This window comes from Lathyrus oleraceus, chromosome 3, assembly GCF_024323335.1.
Source record: "Lathyrus oleraceus cultivar Zhongwan6 chromosome 3, CAAS_Psat_ZW6_1.0, whole genome shotgun sequence".
NCBI lineage: Eukaryota > Viridiplantae > Streptophyta > Magnoliopsida > Fabales > Fabaceae > Lathyrus > Lathyrus oleraceus.
In genome coordinates this window covers 151,570,256-151,587,349 of record NC_066581.1, presented here as the reverse complement: position 1 = coordinate 151,587,349, position 17,094 = coordinate 151,570,256, and the positions used below count along the sequence as shown (strand labels likewise).

The 17,094-nt window shown below is 41.7% G+C and overlaps 1 protein-coding gene across 1 annotated transcript; it reads left to right on the top strand.

Annotated features, from left to right (window-relative positions):
* The first annotated feature begins 12,860 nt into the window (after nt 1–12,860).
* Nucleotides 12,861–14,431, top strand: LOC127130146 (uncharacterized). Its single transcript, XM_051059210.1, has 2 exons — nt 12,861–13,574; nt 13,679–14,431. Exons 1-2 carry the CDS (start codon nt 12,861–12,863, stop codon nt 14,429–14,431), a joined length of 1,467 nt encoding a protein of 488 aa, XP_050915167.1.
* Nucleotides 14,432–17,094: the final 2,663 nt, after the last annotated feature.

The following is a 17,094-nucleotide window of genomic DNA, read 5'->3' as shown; positions in this document are numbered from 1 at the left end:
CAGTGACATATCTGTCTCTTTGACATCGGAATGCACCTTTGGTATTCCATATATGCCCTTTTAGGATGCTTAATGAATAGTCCGCTTTTGCACCTAGAGTTGTTCGCGCTATGCAGTCGAACATTTAATTCCTTCTTTTTCAGCCAACCATATAGTGATACCATGTCTTAGACCCCTCACTTGTGGTTCATGCCACCTTTCCCTCTATGGTACAAATTTTATTTCTCCTATGGATTCCTAGACACTTTCACCATTTGATTTCAAACTATACCTTTTCAGTCACTTATCACCAGATACTATTCTGTGGCTTTGGTCACCTCACTCCATTCCTTTCCATAATACCTCCATACTCTACCTTCGTTCACTTCATGTGATATACCTTATTCTTTGAGCCAAATACACTATACCTTTGTGCTCCATCTTGTACCCTTTTTGTGAACCAAGAGCCGATTTGTTTGTCTTGTAAGACCTTGTAGCTTAGACAAACATCTCCTTACTTACTTTGTAGCCGCATTTAGGCAACCCTTTCTTTTCCAGTTATTCCAATACGATGTTGTAGGCCCTCACGTGTTGGTTCATACCAGTTTTACTCTTGGGTTCACATTTTCACCCCTTGTTGGAGTTCAAATCACATTATCCTTTGGTTCAGACCATATTCCTATCACACTTCTTTTCACCTCCCACCATTAGTTCTCTGAACTACGGAGCTCTGAATTCCTCATTGCACTATGAGGATATGTAGGCATGAGGGCCCTAATCCTCACCGAGCACTCTATCTATTTCCCTTCCTTTCCCTTCATTCTTTTGCGAGTAATCTTTAGTTAACACCTATTCGAGCGAGAACAATCAAAACGGTTCCCATGGAGTACCATGGATGTTTGGGGTGCTAATACTTTCCCCTTGCATAACCGACTTCCGTACCCAGTATATCTCTTTCCCCCGGGTTTTATTGAATTTTTCCCTTCCCTCTGGGGATAAATAAAGTTCGACGGCGACTCTGTTGTATGTTCGAGCGTGCGATACATTCGGGTATATTTCCGCTAGCTTCAGCTGGCAAATCTGCTGGGGATACTTTGTTACTGGGAGTATTTCCTAGTCGCTAAAAGGAGTTGAGCCTAGTTTAGGTTGTTCCCTCGCTAGTTTAGGTGTTTACCTTATAACTTTACTCGCTTTTATTTATCACATTCGATTTATATTATGGATATATCTGTTATACTGTTGTTGGGATGGGTTAGATTACATGAGAGGAAAGCTCTATACCCGAGCTTAGTATACACATAGGTTAGACTCGTGGATAGTCGTGTACTCCTGCGTTTCGCATGTTAGGGGTCACGAGAACCACACCCAGACTAGATTCACTTGGAAGTACTTTTGTCCTGTGAGTATTCACTACGGCAGGGTATTTTCATTTCGAGTCGATGACTCTAGGAGACCTTCTAGGGACCACCTTGGAACATAGTCCACACCTGTGAGGGGGATATGGGTTTTCATTGCAGGAAACCATAAACTCTACCTACCCTGATACTCATGTACGTCGAACTTTTGAACTTGCAACATGTGGCATTTACAGATTGTCCAGAACTTGCTTGGGTTCCGACCCCATGCGACTTATTATCATATCATCATTGCATTATCATTCATCATGACCAAATTTTTGCATATACATGTTTTCCAGGAATCCAAGAGTCTAGTCTATTCACCAAGCAATTGAAGTGAAGCATGAATCCCAAGAGGAAGAGCATCCACAATTACAAGTTTGTGGAACCTCCATTGACTGTGTTGAGAGGACTTGGGGCACGTTGAGACCTGACTCACAAAGACGCCTTCAAGGTAACATATGGTAACCTGCTGGGTATTCTGAACACCGAGGTCAACGTCACCGCTGTGCACACCTTGGTACAGTTCTATGATCCACCACTAAGGTGCTTTACTTTCCAATACTATCAGCTAGCACCGACACTGGAAGAGTATTCTCATATTTTGGGTATCAGGATAAAGAACCAGGTGCCCTACATCCGCACTAAGGAACTTCCTGAGTATCGAGAACTTGCTGAAGCTCTGCATATGGGAAAGAAGGAGATAGAATTGAACCTGAAACCAAAAGGTGGAATCCATGGCTTCACCTCTAAGTTTCTCGTAGACAAAGCTATCACTTTCGCTGAAGCTGGAAGCTGGACGACCTTCAACGCCCATTTATCTTTACTCATCTATGGTATTGTCTTGTTTCCGAATATGGAGGAGTTCGTGGACTTGGCTTCTATTCACATCTTCTTGACTCAAAACCCGATTCCCACTCTCCTTGCTGATACTTACTATTCCATACACGTAAGGACTCAGAAGAAGAAAGGGATTATCGTCTGTTGCACCCCTTTACTATTTAGATGGTTTATTTCGCATCTACCCAGTGAAGGTCCCTTCGTTGAGAACAAAGATAACCTGAAGTGGTCCCAGAGGATCATGTCCTTAAAAGCCGAAGACATTTCTTGGTATTCTCGAGTGTACGATAGTGTCAAGCTTATTCTCAATTGTGGGGATTTTCCTAATGTGCCTCTTCTTGGTACAAAAGGAGGCATCAACTACAACCCGAGGTTAGCATTGCGACAACTTGGATATCCTATGGTAGACAAACCTGATCTCGAAAGTGTATAAGGTTTTGTTTTGTATGAAGGAGTCGAAGAGCCAGAGTTGATCAAGAAGATCGTCAAGGCCTGGGGGTCGATTTATCCTCAAGGAAGAGCAGAGATGGGTAAGAAGAATTGTATCTCCAAGGAAGCTTACACCAGTTGGGTCAAAAGCAGAGTTAGTGAGGTCTTATTGTCGTTCCCGCCTGAACCATCCATGAACCTCCAATCTTCTGAGTTAGAGAACCAACCAAATTCTGAGATGGATGAATTGAAGAAGGTTATCAAGACTCTAGAGAAAGAGAATGCTTATCTCAAATCTAAGCTTGATAAGATTTCATTGGAGAAAGAGACCTTGAAATTCAATCTGAATCAGAAGAGGGACCGAGTTCGCCAAGCTGATGATGAGGTACATACCGAGGTTTTCAAAAGACTCAAAGTGGGTGACACCCTCAAAGGGACTTATGCTAGTCTGACGACCAAAAAGAAGCAGTTAGCCGAAGCCCAATACCGAGTCGGTAAAGCAGAACTAGAACATATAGAGCAAATGAAGAAACTTCAAAGCCTGCTAGAAGCTTGTAAGAAGGAGTTGAAGGATGAAAGAAGCCGCAACAAACAGCTAGAAGTCACCTTTCGCCAGAACCAGTACGAGCTGAATCAAAAGCTAGAAGAGATCCAAAAGCTGAAGGAGCAATCACATGGGAACCCGAACGACAACAATATACAGTTGAATGAGCATCCTAAAGACCCCTCTGACCGAGGGAAGATAGTTGTGAACAACCCCTCATCCGAAGGAAGTGTGATGTTAGGAAAATGGAGTGCCTGCCTGTATTCCAAATCATAAGCTTACTACGAGGAGTTGTTGCCTAATTGTTTCTAGTCGCTTGTATTTCAGTAGATTGAGGTCTGATTGGACTGATGTGATCTTCTTGTAGCCGACGAGCATTTTCTTGATGTAGTTGTATTTTGTTTTACTAATGTTGGTGTAAGCCCTAGAGGCCAATACTTTTGGTACTTGTATCGAATTATTTATTAATAATAAAAGGCATTTTCTTTATTATGGTTGATTAATAAAGTCCCTAGAATAGATAGTCCGTTTAATGTATTAAGTGTGACTTAATCATGAGAACACATTAAACATAAGGGCAATGTTCTTAAAGTATCCGTAGTCAAACTTTAATGTGAAGTGGGATAACATTAAAGCATTAAGACTATTATGTTTGTAGACTGATGATCACATCTCATGGATCATGGATAAAGAGTTATCAAGTCTTAAACATAGGTATGAATATTAGGAGTAATATTTATATCGGATTGACCCGCTATGAGAATACTATATAGAAAGTTATGCAAAGTGTCATAAGTTATTCTCATGGTGATAATAGTGTATACCACTCTTCGACCTGAAACCACTATGGATCCTAGATGTAGAGTCGAGTGCTTTATTGCTGATCCAACGTTGTCCGTAACTGGATAACCATAAAGACAGTTAATGGGTACTCCACGAAGCATGCTGAGGGACATGAGTGTCCTAGATGGAATTTTCCAATCCTGCATAACAAGATAAATGTCTATGGGCCCAATATTGAACTGGACAAGGGTGACACGGTCTATACCTTGTGTTTAATATAGACATAAGGGCAAAGGGGTAATTATACACATAATTATTATCACAGGAGGTTTTGTCAGATCACATGACATTTTCGTGACTTGGGTAGCAGTGATGTGTTGCTAGATACCGCTCACTGTTTATTATGTTAAATGCGTGATTTAATATAATTGCCAACGTCGCGAAAACCTATAGGGTCACACACAAAGGACGGATTGATGAGAAATAGAGTAACTAAGGAACACCGTAAGGTACGCTGCACTTAAGTGGAAACGAAATATGGTAAGGTACCAAATACTTAAGTGATTTTGGCATATTATGAGATATGGGCAAAATACACTTAAGTGGGCTTTTTAGCTTGAAGCCCACACAAGTGGTTCTATAAATAGAACCCCTTGGGTAGAAGCATTGTCACTCCACTTCACTCCACTCAGACTGAAATTCAAGTAGAGACTTGGAATTTTTGTTTCCCTTTTTCTCTCACTCAAAGCCTTCATTCATAACAGCTAGCACTGCGATTGAAGGAATCCGTTCGTGTGGACTGAGTAGAGACGTTGTCATCGTTCAACGTTCGTGATCGCCCCGTGGATCTGTATCAAAGGTTTTGATCATTATCAGAGATCTGCACCAAAGGTTTGAATCGCCACAAGAGGTAACGATTCTATCACTGATCATGCCCATTCGTAAGGATCACTAAATGGAGAAATTTTTAAATTCCGCTGCGCCTTGGATGGCAATTCTCCTTCAATGGTATCAGAGCCACTTACGAAACCATGAATCTGATAACTGTTTTTGTTCTGTGATAATATGATTAAAGACAGAATGAATCAAAGGTTAAATTGAGATCGATCAAGTTACATATATGTGATATATGTAATCCTGATGCAAAATACATTATATATGATATAATGTTCTCGTTTCGTTCATTCAAACCCTCATTGATTGTTTTCCTTTGAGCGATCAATGGTCGTTTGCTTCTTGATCCGACATTAGTATGGTGAAGCAATGACGTGTTGATCAATCATACTGAATTAACAATCGAGATGTGTTTGACGGTCTGAAATTGGTGCATCAGGGTTAGTGACGGCACAAGGGTTGTGCTGTCAGAGAGTTATGCGATTGGGGTTTGACTGCACAAGAGTTGTGCGTTCTAAACACTTTTCCAAACAGTGTTAACCGGTTAACGCATAAGGTTAACCGGTTAACGAGAAACTGAATACAACCTGCTAAACATTTTTTGGAACAGTGTTAATCGGTTAACGCATATGGTTAACCGATTAACGGAATGCGAAATAATTTTTTTGAGATTTTCAAACAGTGTTAACCGCTTAACGCATTTGGTTAACCGGTTAACGCAAGACGGAAAACAGTTTTCCAAGAGATTTTTCAACAGTGTTAACCGGTTAACGCATATGGTTAACCGGTTAACGCAAGACAGAAAATAATTTTCTAAAAGTTTTCAAACAGTGTTAACCGGTTAACGCATATGGTTAACCGGTTAACGCAAGGCAAAATTCACCCGTTCGGCTAGACAAAGTGATTTGAAGTATCAAGTGTTGATACGAAAAACGACGTCAATTTTAAATGAATTAATAATAATAATAATAAAGTGTTTAATTTGATTTTTATTAATTAAAGGAATTAATAATAATAATAATATTAAAGTGTTTATTATTGTCTTGTGGTGGTCGGTTATGGTCTTAGTTTTCCTTTGTTTTGTTTTGGGTTTTTAAAATACGACCTGCGTGTCGTGCCTCTCTCTTAATCTCCCAAATGTAACTTATTTTCTCATCTCACTCCCTCGTATGTAAAACAAGTTTCTTTCATGTAATGTAATGATATGAAGAAAGCAAAGAAGTCAGTGCCAAAGGAGGACAACCTTGAAGATCTTGCTTGGAGAAGCTTAGATCGTTGTAGGTTAGCTTAGGTTCTCTCATTGGCTTGGGAGAACAATTGCGCTAGGGGCCATAACTGTTTCATTTTGTTTGTATGTATGTTGATGCATGTGAATGTATGTTGATGCATGTGAGAGACGGTTTATATGATAAACAAGCCGGTGAGATCAGATAAATTGCAATTCCCTCAAATTAAATATTAAGTTTATGCTTTCCAAGTTTTAACACTCATCAAGACTAGTAATGGATAATGTAGGTTTCGCCTACGCGAGGTGCATGATCTATATATTAGTAAGGTGCGATGGGATAATTGTAATATCCAACTGTTAAAACAATGGGTCAAACTTAACTAAACAAATTATAATAAGATTATATATATGTTTAGAAGCAAGAGTTGGGAATGATCCATATGATGGATTGGAATAAGGAGTTATTCACCCAACTAAAATTTTCGAGAGTTGTATGAGATACAATTGGAAGGAGTTCCCACCTAAATAACCTAGTTTTGTGTAATCCGCCTACGCGGACTTAGAACGAAGTGAAATATGGATCTCGACCCACTAGAAAATCTTCCAATGGGATTTTCCGAATCAAATGATGAGGGTCATTTGTTTTGAGTAAAATAGTGGGAGCATGTTTAATTAAAGGCCTAATTAAATATGTCAATGATACTTATATTTTCATTAATCCTTGTGTAGATCACCATGACAGCAAACACCTCTAACTACATCTTGCGATCAATCCTTGATAAGGAAAAATTGTCTAGGACAAATTTTCTGGATTGGCACCGAAACCTGAGGATTATCCTCAAACATGATAAAAAGATGTATGTCTTGGAGACACCTGTTCCTGAAGAGGAACCTCCTAGTTCTGCACCTAAGGCAGAAAGAGATGCTTATAAGAAGCATGTCGATGATGCCAATGAGACTGCTTGTCTCATGCTAGCTACCATGAACTCAGAATTGCAAAAGCAACATGAGAACATGTCAGCGTTCGATATGATCGAACACCTGAAGATGCTCTATCAAGAGCAAGCAAGGCATGAGAGGTTTGAAGTCTCAAAAGCCCTTTTTCAAAGCAAGTTAGCTGAGGGAGCCCCCGTAGGTCCCCATGTGCTCAAAATGACTGGGCATGTGGAAAACCTTGAGAGATTGGGTTTTCCCCTCGAAAAGGAACTTGCGACTGATTTGATCTTGCAATCGTTGCCAGATAGATTCAATCAATTTGTCCTAAATTTCAATATGATTGATATGGACAAATCTCTTCCTGAACTGCTCGCCATGTTAAGAACTGCCGAGCAGAATCTGAGGTCAAAAGGGAAGTCCATTCTGATGATCGGAAATGAAAAGAGACAGAACAAAAGGCCCACAAAGCAGGGTGATAAAGGGAAAGGCAAGGAAGTTGCCAAACCTAGACCCACCGTTGCTGCTTTGAAGCCTAGTGGAGGCATAGCAAAAGAAGGCACCTGCTTCCATTGTGGTAAGACCGGACACTGGAAGAGGAACTGCCCAAAGTACCTGGAAGATAAGAAGAATGGAGTAGAGACTTCAACTTCAGGTATTTTTGTTATTAATTTATCTACTTCTGCATCAAGGGTATTAGATACTGGATGCGGTTCTCACATTTATACAAATGTGCAGGGGCTGAAAAGAAGTAGAGATTTGGCAAAAGGTGAAGTTGACCTACGAGTTGGCAATGGAGCAAAGGTTGCTGCTTTAGCCGTAGGGACTTATGTATTGACTTTACCTAGTGGTTTAATAATTCAGTTAGAGAACTGTTATTATGTACCTGCAATTAGCACGAATATTATTTCCGTTTCTTGTTTGGACAAGGTTGGTTTTTCATTTATAATAAAGAACAATTGTTGTTCAATTTATTTGAATGATATATTCTATGCTAATGCACAGAAGAACAATGGACTATATGTCCTTGATCTTGAAATGCCTATTAATAACATTAATACAAAAGGGTGAAACCTAACGAGTTAAAACCAACTAGGTAAGAATATTAAAACTCTTCGATCAGATCGAAGTGGTGAGTATTTAATCCTAGAGTTTGATGACCATCTGAAAGAGTGTGGGATCCTATCCCAACTTACTCCTCCTGACACATCCCAATGGAAGGGTGTACCTGAGAGAAGAAATCGAACCCTGTTGGACATGGTCCGATCCATGATGAGTCACACCAATCTTCCAAACTCCTTTTGAGGACATACACGATTGACATCAGCTTACACACTTAACCATGTTCCATCCAAAAGGTTGAAAAGACACCATATGAGATATGGAGTGGTAAGAGACCACATATGTCTTACATGAAGATTTGGGGTTGCGAAGTTTATATGAAACAACAAATTTCAACTAAGCTTGAGCCCAAATCTGACAAATGCTTATTTGTGGGGTATCCTAAAGAAACAAGAGGATATTATTTCTACAATCCTTCTGAGGGCAAAGTGTTTGTCGCTCGAACTTGAGTTTTCCTAGAAAGGGATTTTATTTCCAAAGGAATAAGTGGGAGGAAAGTAGAACTTGAAGAAATTCAAGAATCACAAAGTATCGATACACCTATGGAGGAATTAGAGCAGGAAACACAAGTAGTTGTGTAAGAGCAACCTGCTCAAGTAGAACAAGACCAACATAGGTCAGGCAGGATACGTCACCTATCTGAGATATATGGATATCTGATCAAGGTGATGTATTACTCATGGATCAAGATGAGCCTGTGACCTACTCATGGAATCTTCATTTTGATGAAACAGTAAAACTGTATGGATTCATCAAGAACGAAGATGAGACTTGTGTCTACAAGAAGGTTAGTGGGAGCATGATCGTATTCCTAGTATTATATGTAGATGACATATTACTCATTGGAATCGATATCCCTACCCTGCAACAAGTAAAGTCTTGGTTGGGGAAATGCTTTTCTATGAAGGACCTAGGTGAAGCAGCCTATATATTAGGAATCAGAATCTATAGAGATAGATCACAAAACTGCTTGGCCTAAGTCAGAGTACATACATAGACAAAGTGCTGAGACGCTTTAATATGAATGATTCCAATCTGGTTATGTGTTTTGCTTAAATGGTGGCACTGTGAGCTTGAAAAGTTCAACGCAAGATGCAGTTGCTGATTCTACAACTGAGGCCGAGTATATTACTGCCTTAAGTGCAACAAAGGAAGCTGTTTGGATCAGGAAGTTCATTAGTGAACTTGGCATAGTCCCTAGCGTTGTGGATCCCATTGGTCTCTATTGTGATAACAATGGTGCTATCGCACAAGCTAAGGAGCCTAGATCTCACCAACGATCCAAACACATACTTAGGCGTTATCATCTCATTCGAGAGATAATAGATAGAGGAGATGTGAAAATATGTAAAGTACCTACACTTGACAATATAGCTGACCCACTGACAAAGCCTCTTGCGCAACAGAAGCATGATGGCCATACTAGATCAATGGGCATACGGGGTATGCCTGATTGGCTCTAGTGCTAGTGGGAGATTGTTGGTGTAAGCCCTAGAGGCCAATACTTTTGGTACTTGTATCGAATTATTTATTAATAATAAAAGGCATTTTCTTTATTATGGTTGATTAGTAAAGTCCCTAGAATAGATAGTCCGTTTAATGTATTAAGTGTGGCTTAATCATGAGAACACATTAAACATAAGGGCACTGTTCTTAAAGTATCCGTAGTCAAGCTTTAATGTGAAGTGGGATAACATTAAAGCATTAAGACTATTATGTTTGTAGACTGATGATCACATCTCATGGATCATGGATAAAGAGTTATCAAGTCTTAAACATAGGTATGAATATTAGGAGTAATATTTATACCAGATTGACCCGCTATGAGAATACTATATAGAAAGTTATGCAAAGTGTCATAAGTTATTCTCATGGTGATAATAGTGTATACCACTCTTCGACCTGAAACCACTATGGATCCTAGATGTAGAGTCGAGTGCTTTATTGCTGATCCAACATTGTCCGTAACTGGATAACCATAAAGACAGTTAATGGGTACTCCACGAAGCATGCTGAGGGACATGAGTGTCCTAGATGGAATTTGCCAATCCTGCGTAACAGGATAAATGTCTATGGGCCCAATATTGAACTGGACAAGGGTGACACGGTCTATACCTTGTGTTCAATATAGACATAAGAGCAAAGGGGTAATTATACACATAATTATTATCACAGGAGGTTTTGTCATATCACATGACATTTTCGTGACTTGGGTAGCAGTGATGTGTTGCTAGATACCGCTCACTGTTTATTATGTTAAATGCGTGATTTAATATAATTGCCAACGTCGCGAAAACCTATAGGGTCACACACAAAGGACGGATTGATGAGAAATAGAGTAACTAAGGAATACCGTAAGGTACGGTGCACTTAAGTGGAAACGAAATATGGTAAGGTACCAAATACTTAAGTGATTTTGGCATATTATGATATATGGGCAAAATACACTTAAGTGGGCTTTTTAGCTTGAAGCCCACACAAGTGGTTCTATAAATAGAACCCCTTGGGTAGAAGCATTGTCACTCCACTCCACTCCACTCAGACTGAAATTCAAGTAGAGACTTGGAATTTTTGTTTCCCTCTTTCTCTCACTCAAAGCCTTCATTCATAACAGCTAGCACTGCGATTGAAGGAATCCATTCGTGTGGACTGAGTAGAGACGTTGTCATCGTTCAACGTTCGTGATCGCCCCGTGGATCTGTATCAAAGGTTTTGATCATTATCAGAGATCTGCACCAAAGGTTTGAATCGCCACAAGAGGTAACGATTCTATCACTGATCATGCCCATTCGTAAGGATCACTAAATAGTGAAATTTTTAAATTCCGCTGCGCCTTGGATGGCAATTCTCCTTCAACTAATATGGAATAAAAAGAGTTTCTCGATTATTGGCTTCATAAACTATCTCTCTTTATTCGCTTCATAATTGCTTGTGTTAAATAGACTCGCAGATTCCTTGGAATTTTTTTTCTTTATAAAAAATAATAGTAATATTAAATGCACACATCAAATCTTTTTGCATGCATCACTGCATATATTTGTCAAAAGTTGTCAGAAAACAAAATGCTTACACTCGCCGTTTTACTGCAGCAACAACGACGACTCGTCATCTGTACTACACCCGTTCCAGCAAAACTAAGATCATGGCCGAGTACGAAGCCGACAACGCTGTTGTCCGGGAATCCCTTACCCAGGTGCAAGGGGAGATGAATTTGTTCAGGGGCAACATGTAGACCATCCTTGAGCTCCTCCAATCTCATAGGAACACTGCCTCTGCTGCTGCCAACATCACCCGTGCTGCTGCCAACATCACCTGTGCTGTTGGGGTGACCATTGTTGATACTATTGCTGGCACTACCGTCGATCCTCCGGAGGAAGCTATGGTGCCTAACTCTGGGAACCGCCAGGTGGTCCCCACGGATCCTGCTAGGCTTGTTGCTGCCTACCCATGGGGAATGCCTCATCACCTTGCTGCTAGCCTCACCAGTGGGGGAGCTTTCTTCCCTCACTCGGCTCTTGCCACTGCTGCTGGAAACTCCGGTTTCCCTTGGGTTCTCCCTGCTCTCCACACTACCCCGATCATTGCTGCTGACCCGGAGGACAACCAGGGTCAGGTCCCTGATGACCTCCCCAACGATGAAGAAGACTACCGAGGCCTGCGCCTCCACTTCCAACTGCCTAGACAAATTGGTCAAGCTGCGAGAACCGGCCAGATCCCCGTCCCTTTTGGCTACCCAGGGGCAGGATCTGCGCCCATGATGATGAAGCATGCATCCCAGTATATGCAGGCAGGGGCACCTCAGACTCCCAATGCTCAACCTGGGATGCAGTACTTTATACCTCTCATTGCTGCTCAAACTGTGCCACCAGGCTTCTCTTACCCGCCCATGTGGTTCAACATGAACGTGCCAGCGCCAATCGCTCCTGAAGCCTCTCGACCATCCAGTTAGGTCGCTCCTCCCGTTGTTGATCCGGCCAAACCGGCGGATTACCAACTCCTGGACAACAGAATAAGGGCCATTGAGGGCTTCTCTTCTTTTAGAATAGACGCTCGAGACCTCAGCTTGGTCCCGAACGTGGTTTTGCCTTAGAAATTCAAAGTGCCTGATCTCCCCAAGTATAAAGGTCTTAGTTATCCCCGTAGTCATCTTACTATGTACTGCAGGAAGATGGCTTTGCATATTGATAACGACAACCTCCTGATTCATTGCTTCTAAGACAGCCTGACTGGGGCTTCCTTGATTTGGTATATGAGTTTGGAGCGCTCGAAGATCCGATCATGGAGGGACCTCTCTGAGGCATTTTTGAAACAATACAAATACAACATTGACATGGCTCCAACAAGGCTTCAACTACATAACCAGTCGCAAAGGTCTAATGAAACCTTCAAAGAGTATGCTCAACGGTGGCGCGAAATGGCGTCTAGGGTTTGACCAACACTATCTGATAATGAGTTGGTTGACATCTTTATGGGCACGCTTCATGGGATGTATTTTGAGAAAATGATTGGCAGTTCATCAACAAACTTCGCCGATATGGTCACAATTGGGGAACGCGTTGAGAGTGGGCTGAAGTCAGGGAAGATAACAGACACGACCGCGCCGCAGTCAGTCAACAAGAGACCGCATGGGGGCTTCGCGAAGAAGAAGAAGGGGGAAGCAAACACTGTGATGGTGAAGGCTCGCCCCTGATATCGAGTTCCAATGACCCCTATGCCGTATTATCCTTATCCGTATGTCGCCGCAGCTCAATACCAACAACCTTCTTTCCAGTATCAACCACAGAGAAGCAATCAACAACCAGCTCCTGGTCAGAAAGATCAAAATCGACAATACAACCGTGACAATAGAGGGCGGAATCAGGGGCAGAATAACAGAGGAAACTATGGCAAGCGCACTCAGTACGACAAGATCCCAGTACCTTATACATACTTTGTACCATATTTGATCCATGTGAGGGCCATTGTGCCAAAAGAAATCCCCCAGGTTGTACCGCCTTACCATTATAAACATAACCCCAATGCCTCATGCGCCTACCACGCCGGTCACGTGGGACATTCCACCGAAGATTACTGGCCATTAAAAAATAAAATACAAGACTTGATTAATAGGAAAATCTTGACCTTCTCGGAGGAAAATCCAAACGTTAAGACAAATCCCCTACCTAATCATGATGGTCCTTCAGTCAGTGTCGTCATTGAGGAAGAACCCGCAGAACCTGTGAAGTGGGTCGATGAGGTGAAAACTTCGTTCTCTGTTGTGTTGAGAAAACTTGAAGAATTTGGGTTTCTGGAAGGAGTACATAGTGATTGCTCAGTATGTGAGTCTGATCCAGATGGTTGTGAGCAATTGAGAGAATGTGTGCAAGAATTGATGAATCAAGGGTTAGTACAGTTCTCTAAGTCTAAAGCAGCAAAAGAAGTAGCGGTAATCGAACCAATAACTATTGTATACAGGAAGAAGAAGGTTGAGGCTCCTCCCAAGAGGTTCAGCCGATCCATTTCCGTGTTCCAACTCCATTTCCATATCAGAATACCAAGGCAGTGCCTTGGAATTATGAGACCACAACGTATTTGGGAGGGAAAGAAATCCGCATTCCCGATACAGAGATCGTCAACATCGCTGGAGCGGGAGGCATGACTCGAAGTGGCCGTGTATTCTCTCCTAAATACACTCCTATGGTGTCTCCAGCACCCACAGTTGTCTCACCTAAAGAGAAGGCAACTCCTACGCCGACTCTGCAGGCAGGGGCAACTGTACCCGCCACTCCGACCGTGACGACTGCTCCGGTAGTGACGAGAGTTATTAACAATGATAAAGTTGCAGAGGCCGAGTTCCCCAAAGGGAAAGGGTCGATGGTTGAAAAGGAACAATTTGATGATCACAAGAAGAGTATCACCTTTGAGGAAAGTCAAGAATTCCTCAAACTGATCAGAAAAAGTGACTTCAAGATTGTTGAACAGTTGAATCAGACGCCTTCCAAAATATCAATTTTGTCTTTGCTGTTGAGTTCTGAGGCTCATCGCAAAGCATTGCTGAAAGTGCTAAATACCGCTCACGTGATGCAAGATATCACGGTCGATCAATTTGACGACGTGGTTGCCAACATCATCGCCAATAGGTATCTGGGATTTAATGAAGCAGAGTTACCTCCTGAGGGAAAGGCCCGGAACAAAGCACTACATATTTCGGTCACGTGTACTGACTCCCTCTTATCCCGAGTCCTCATTGATATTGGATCCTCGCTTAATGTACTGCCAAAATCTACATTTAGACAGTTATAGTTTAAGGGGCCCGAGATGAGAACCAATGCGTTGATTGTTAGAGCTTTCGATGGTTTCCGAAGGCAGGTAATTGGGGAGGTCGATTTGCCAATTTGTGTTGGACCACACCAGTTCGATATTACTTTTCAAGTCATGGATATCAACCCAGCCTACAGTTGTTTGTTGGGTCGACCATGGATTCATGTCGCTGGGGCAGTCACTTCTACTTTGCACCAGAAGTTGAAGTACTTGATAGATGACAAGCTGGTAATTGTGTGTGGGGAAGAAGATTTGTTGGTTAGTGAGCTCTCCTCCTTCAGATATGTCGAAACATATGAGGGGACCGTCGAGGTTCCACTCCACTGTCTAGAATTTAAAGATGTCAGTTTCACATCCGCCAACAACAATCAATCATCCGCTACCATCCTATCCTCGGCGAAGAGTGCCAAGCAGACATTAGAGAAAGACCCGCTTCCCGCTTGGGGCAAGGTCGTCAATATGGCAGAAAAGTGTGACATGTTTGGTATCGATTATCACCCAGCAACACGCAAGGTGAGTCCAAAGAAAAAGCAATTCAACCCGGTCAAGTTCAGCAGCGCCGACTATCAAAATGAGCATACCATAGCAGTCATGAGAGAGTCCAATGGTAATAAGCCAGGGGCACCCAGCCTGGTTCGCAGATGTCCTCCAGGATTCAAGCTTCCCAATTGGACGGCCACCGTGATACCTATGGTGTACTCGGAAAAAACGTAATGCATTTTGTTTTCTCCGTCCCTCGTCCCTGCCCGAGACGAGAGGATAGCTTGTAAGGGCCCCCATGTTTAAAAGTATTATGTGAATGAATAAAAGTACTTTTTTGCATGCAAAACTCGTATTCCTTTTCTTTAAGTTATTTTTTGTTTTCACTAAAAACAACGAAATGGCAAAAGATTTCTTTTTCTTTCTCCATTTTTTCTATAAAAAAAGCATACTAAAATAAGCTCATCATATGCAGAGCAAATAAAATCACTGATTACAACATGGCTAAAATCAATTGTGAATCTAGATTTCCAATCAACCAAGCTGAAGATGACAGTGGGGAAGATTGCGAATTACCAGCTGAACTAGCACGACTCCTTGAGCATGAAGAGAAAGAGATTCAACCATACAAAGAACCAGTGGATGTCATTAACTTGAGTTCTGAAACTGACAAAAAGGAGGTAAAAGTTAGGGCATCTCTCGCCCAACATGTACACTCTGAGTTGGTAGATCTGTTGCGTGAATATGTCGACGTCTTCGCTTGGTCATATCAAGATATGACAGGGTTAGACACCAGCATTGTTGAACATCATCTACAACTCAAGCCTGAATGTCCTCAAGTTAAGCAGAAGCTCGGAAGGACCAGACCCGATATGGCACTCAAGATCAAAGAAGAGGTTAAAAAGCAGCTAGATGTTGGCTTCTTAGCCATTTCTAAGTATCCACAGTGGGTTGCTAATATCGTTCCAGTTCCTAAGAAAGATGGTAAAGTCAGAATGTGTGTAGACTATCGAGACCTCAATAGAGCCTGTCCAAAGGATGACTTCCCTTTGCCTCATATTGATGTTTTGGTCGACAACACAACTCAATTCTCTGTCTTTTCTTTCATGGATGGGTTCTCCGGGTACAATCAGATAAAGATGTCACCAGATGATATGGAGAAGACAACCTTTATCACACCTTGGGGAACTTACTGCTACAAAGTCATGTCATTCGGCTTGAAGAATGCAGGGGCAACATATCAACGCGCCATGGTAACACTCTTTCACGACATGATTCATGAAGAGATTGAGGTTTACGTGGACGACATGATTGCCAAATCCAGAACTGAGGAAGATCACTTGGTTAATCTGAGAAAGTTATTTATCAGACTCCGAAAGTTTAAACTGCGCCTGAATCCAGCCAAATGTACTTTTGGGGTCCAATCAGGTAAACTCCTGGGTTTCAGAGTCAGTCAGAAGGATATTGAGGTTGATCCTGACAAAGTTCGAGCCATCCAAGATATGCCAGCTCCCCGAACAGAAAAGGAAGTTCGGGGTTTCCTTGGGCGACTTAATTACATCTCCAAATTCATATCTCACCTGACAGCTACCTGCAGACCGATTTTCAAGTTGTTGAGAAAGAATCAATCGATTGTGTGGAATGACGATTGCCAAGGGGCATTCGATAAAATAAAAAGTACTTGCAAGAACCACTAATCCTGGTACCACCGATTCCTGGTAGACCGCTCATTATGTATCTGACAGTGTTGGATGAATCCATGGGTGCATTTTGGGTCAACATGATGACACAGGCAAGAAAGAACATGCTATATACTATCTCAGCAAGAAATTCACTGAATGTGAGACCCGATACTCACTTTCGGAGAAGACTTGTTGTGCCTTGACTTGGGTTGCTCGACGCCTGAGACAATATATGATTTGCCATACTACTTTATTGATATCCAAGATGGATCTAATAAAATACATATTTGAAAAGCCTATTGTTACTGGTAGAATTGTCCGGTGGCAAATGCTGCTAACCGAGTATGATATACAATATGTGACCTAGAAAGCAATTAAAGGGAGTATTCTGTCTGACTATCTAGCTCACCTGCCTGTTGAAGGCTACCAATCATTAAAATTTGACTTTCCAGATGAAGACATCATGTTTATCAGAGGTTTTAC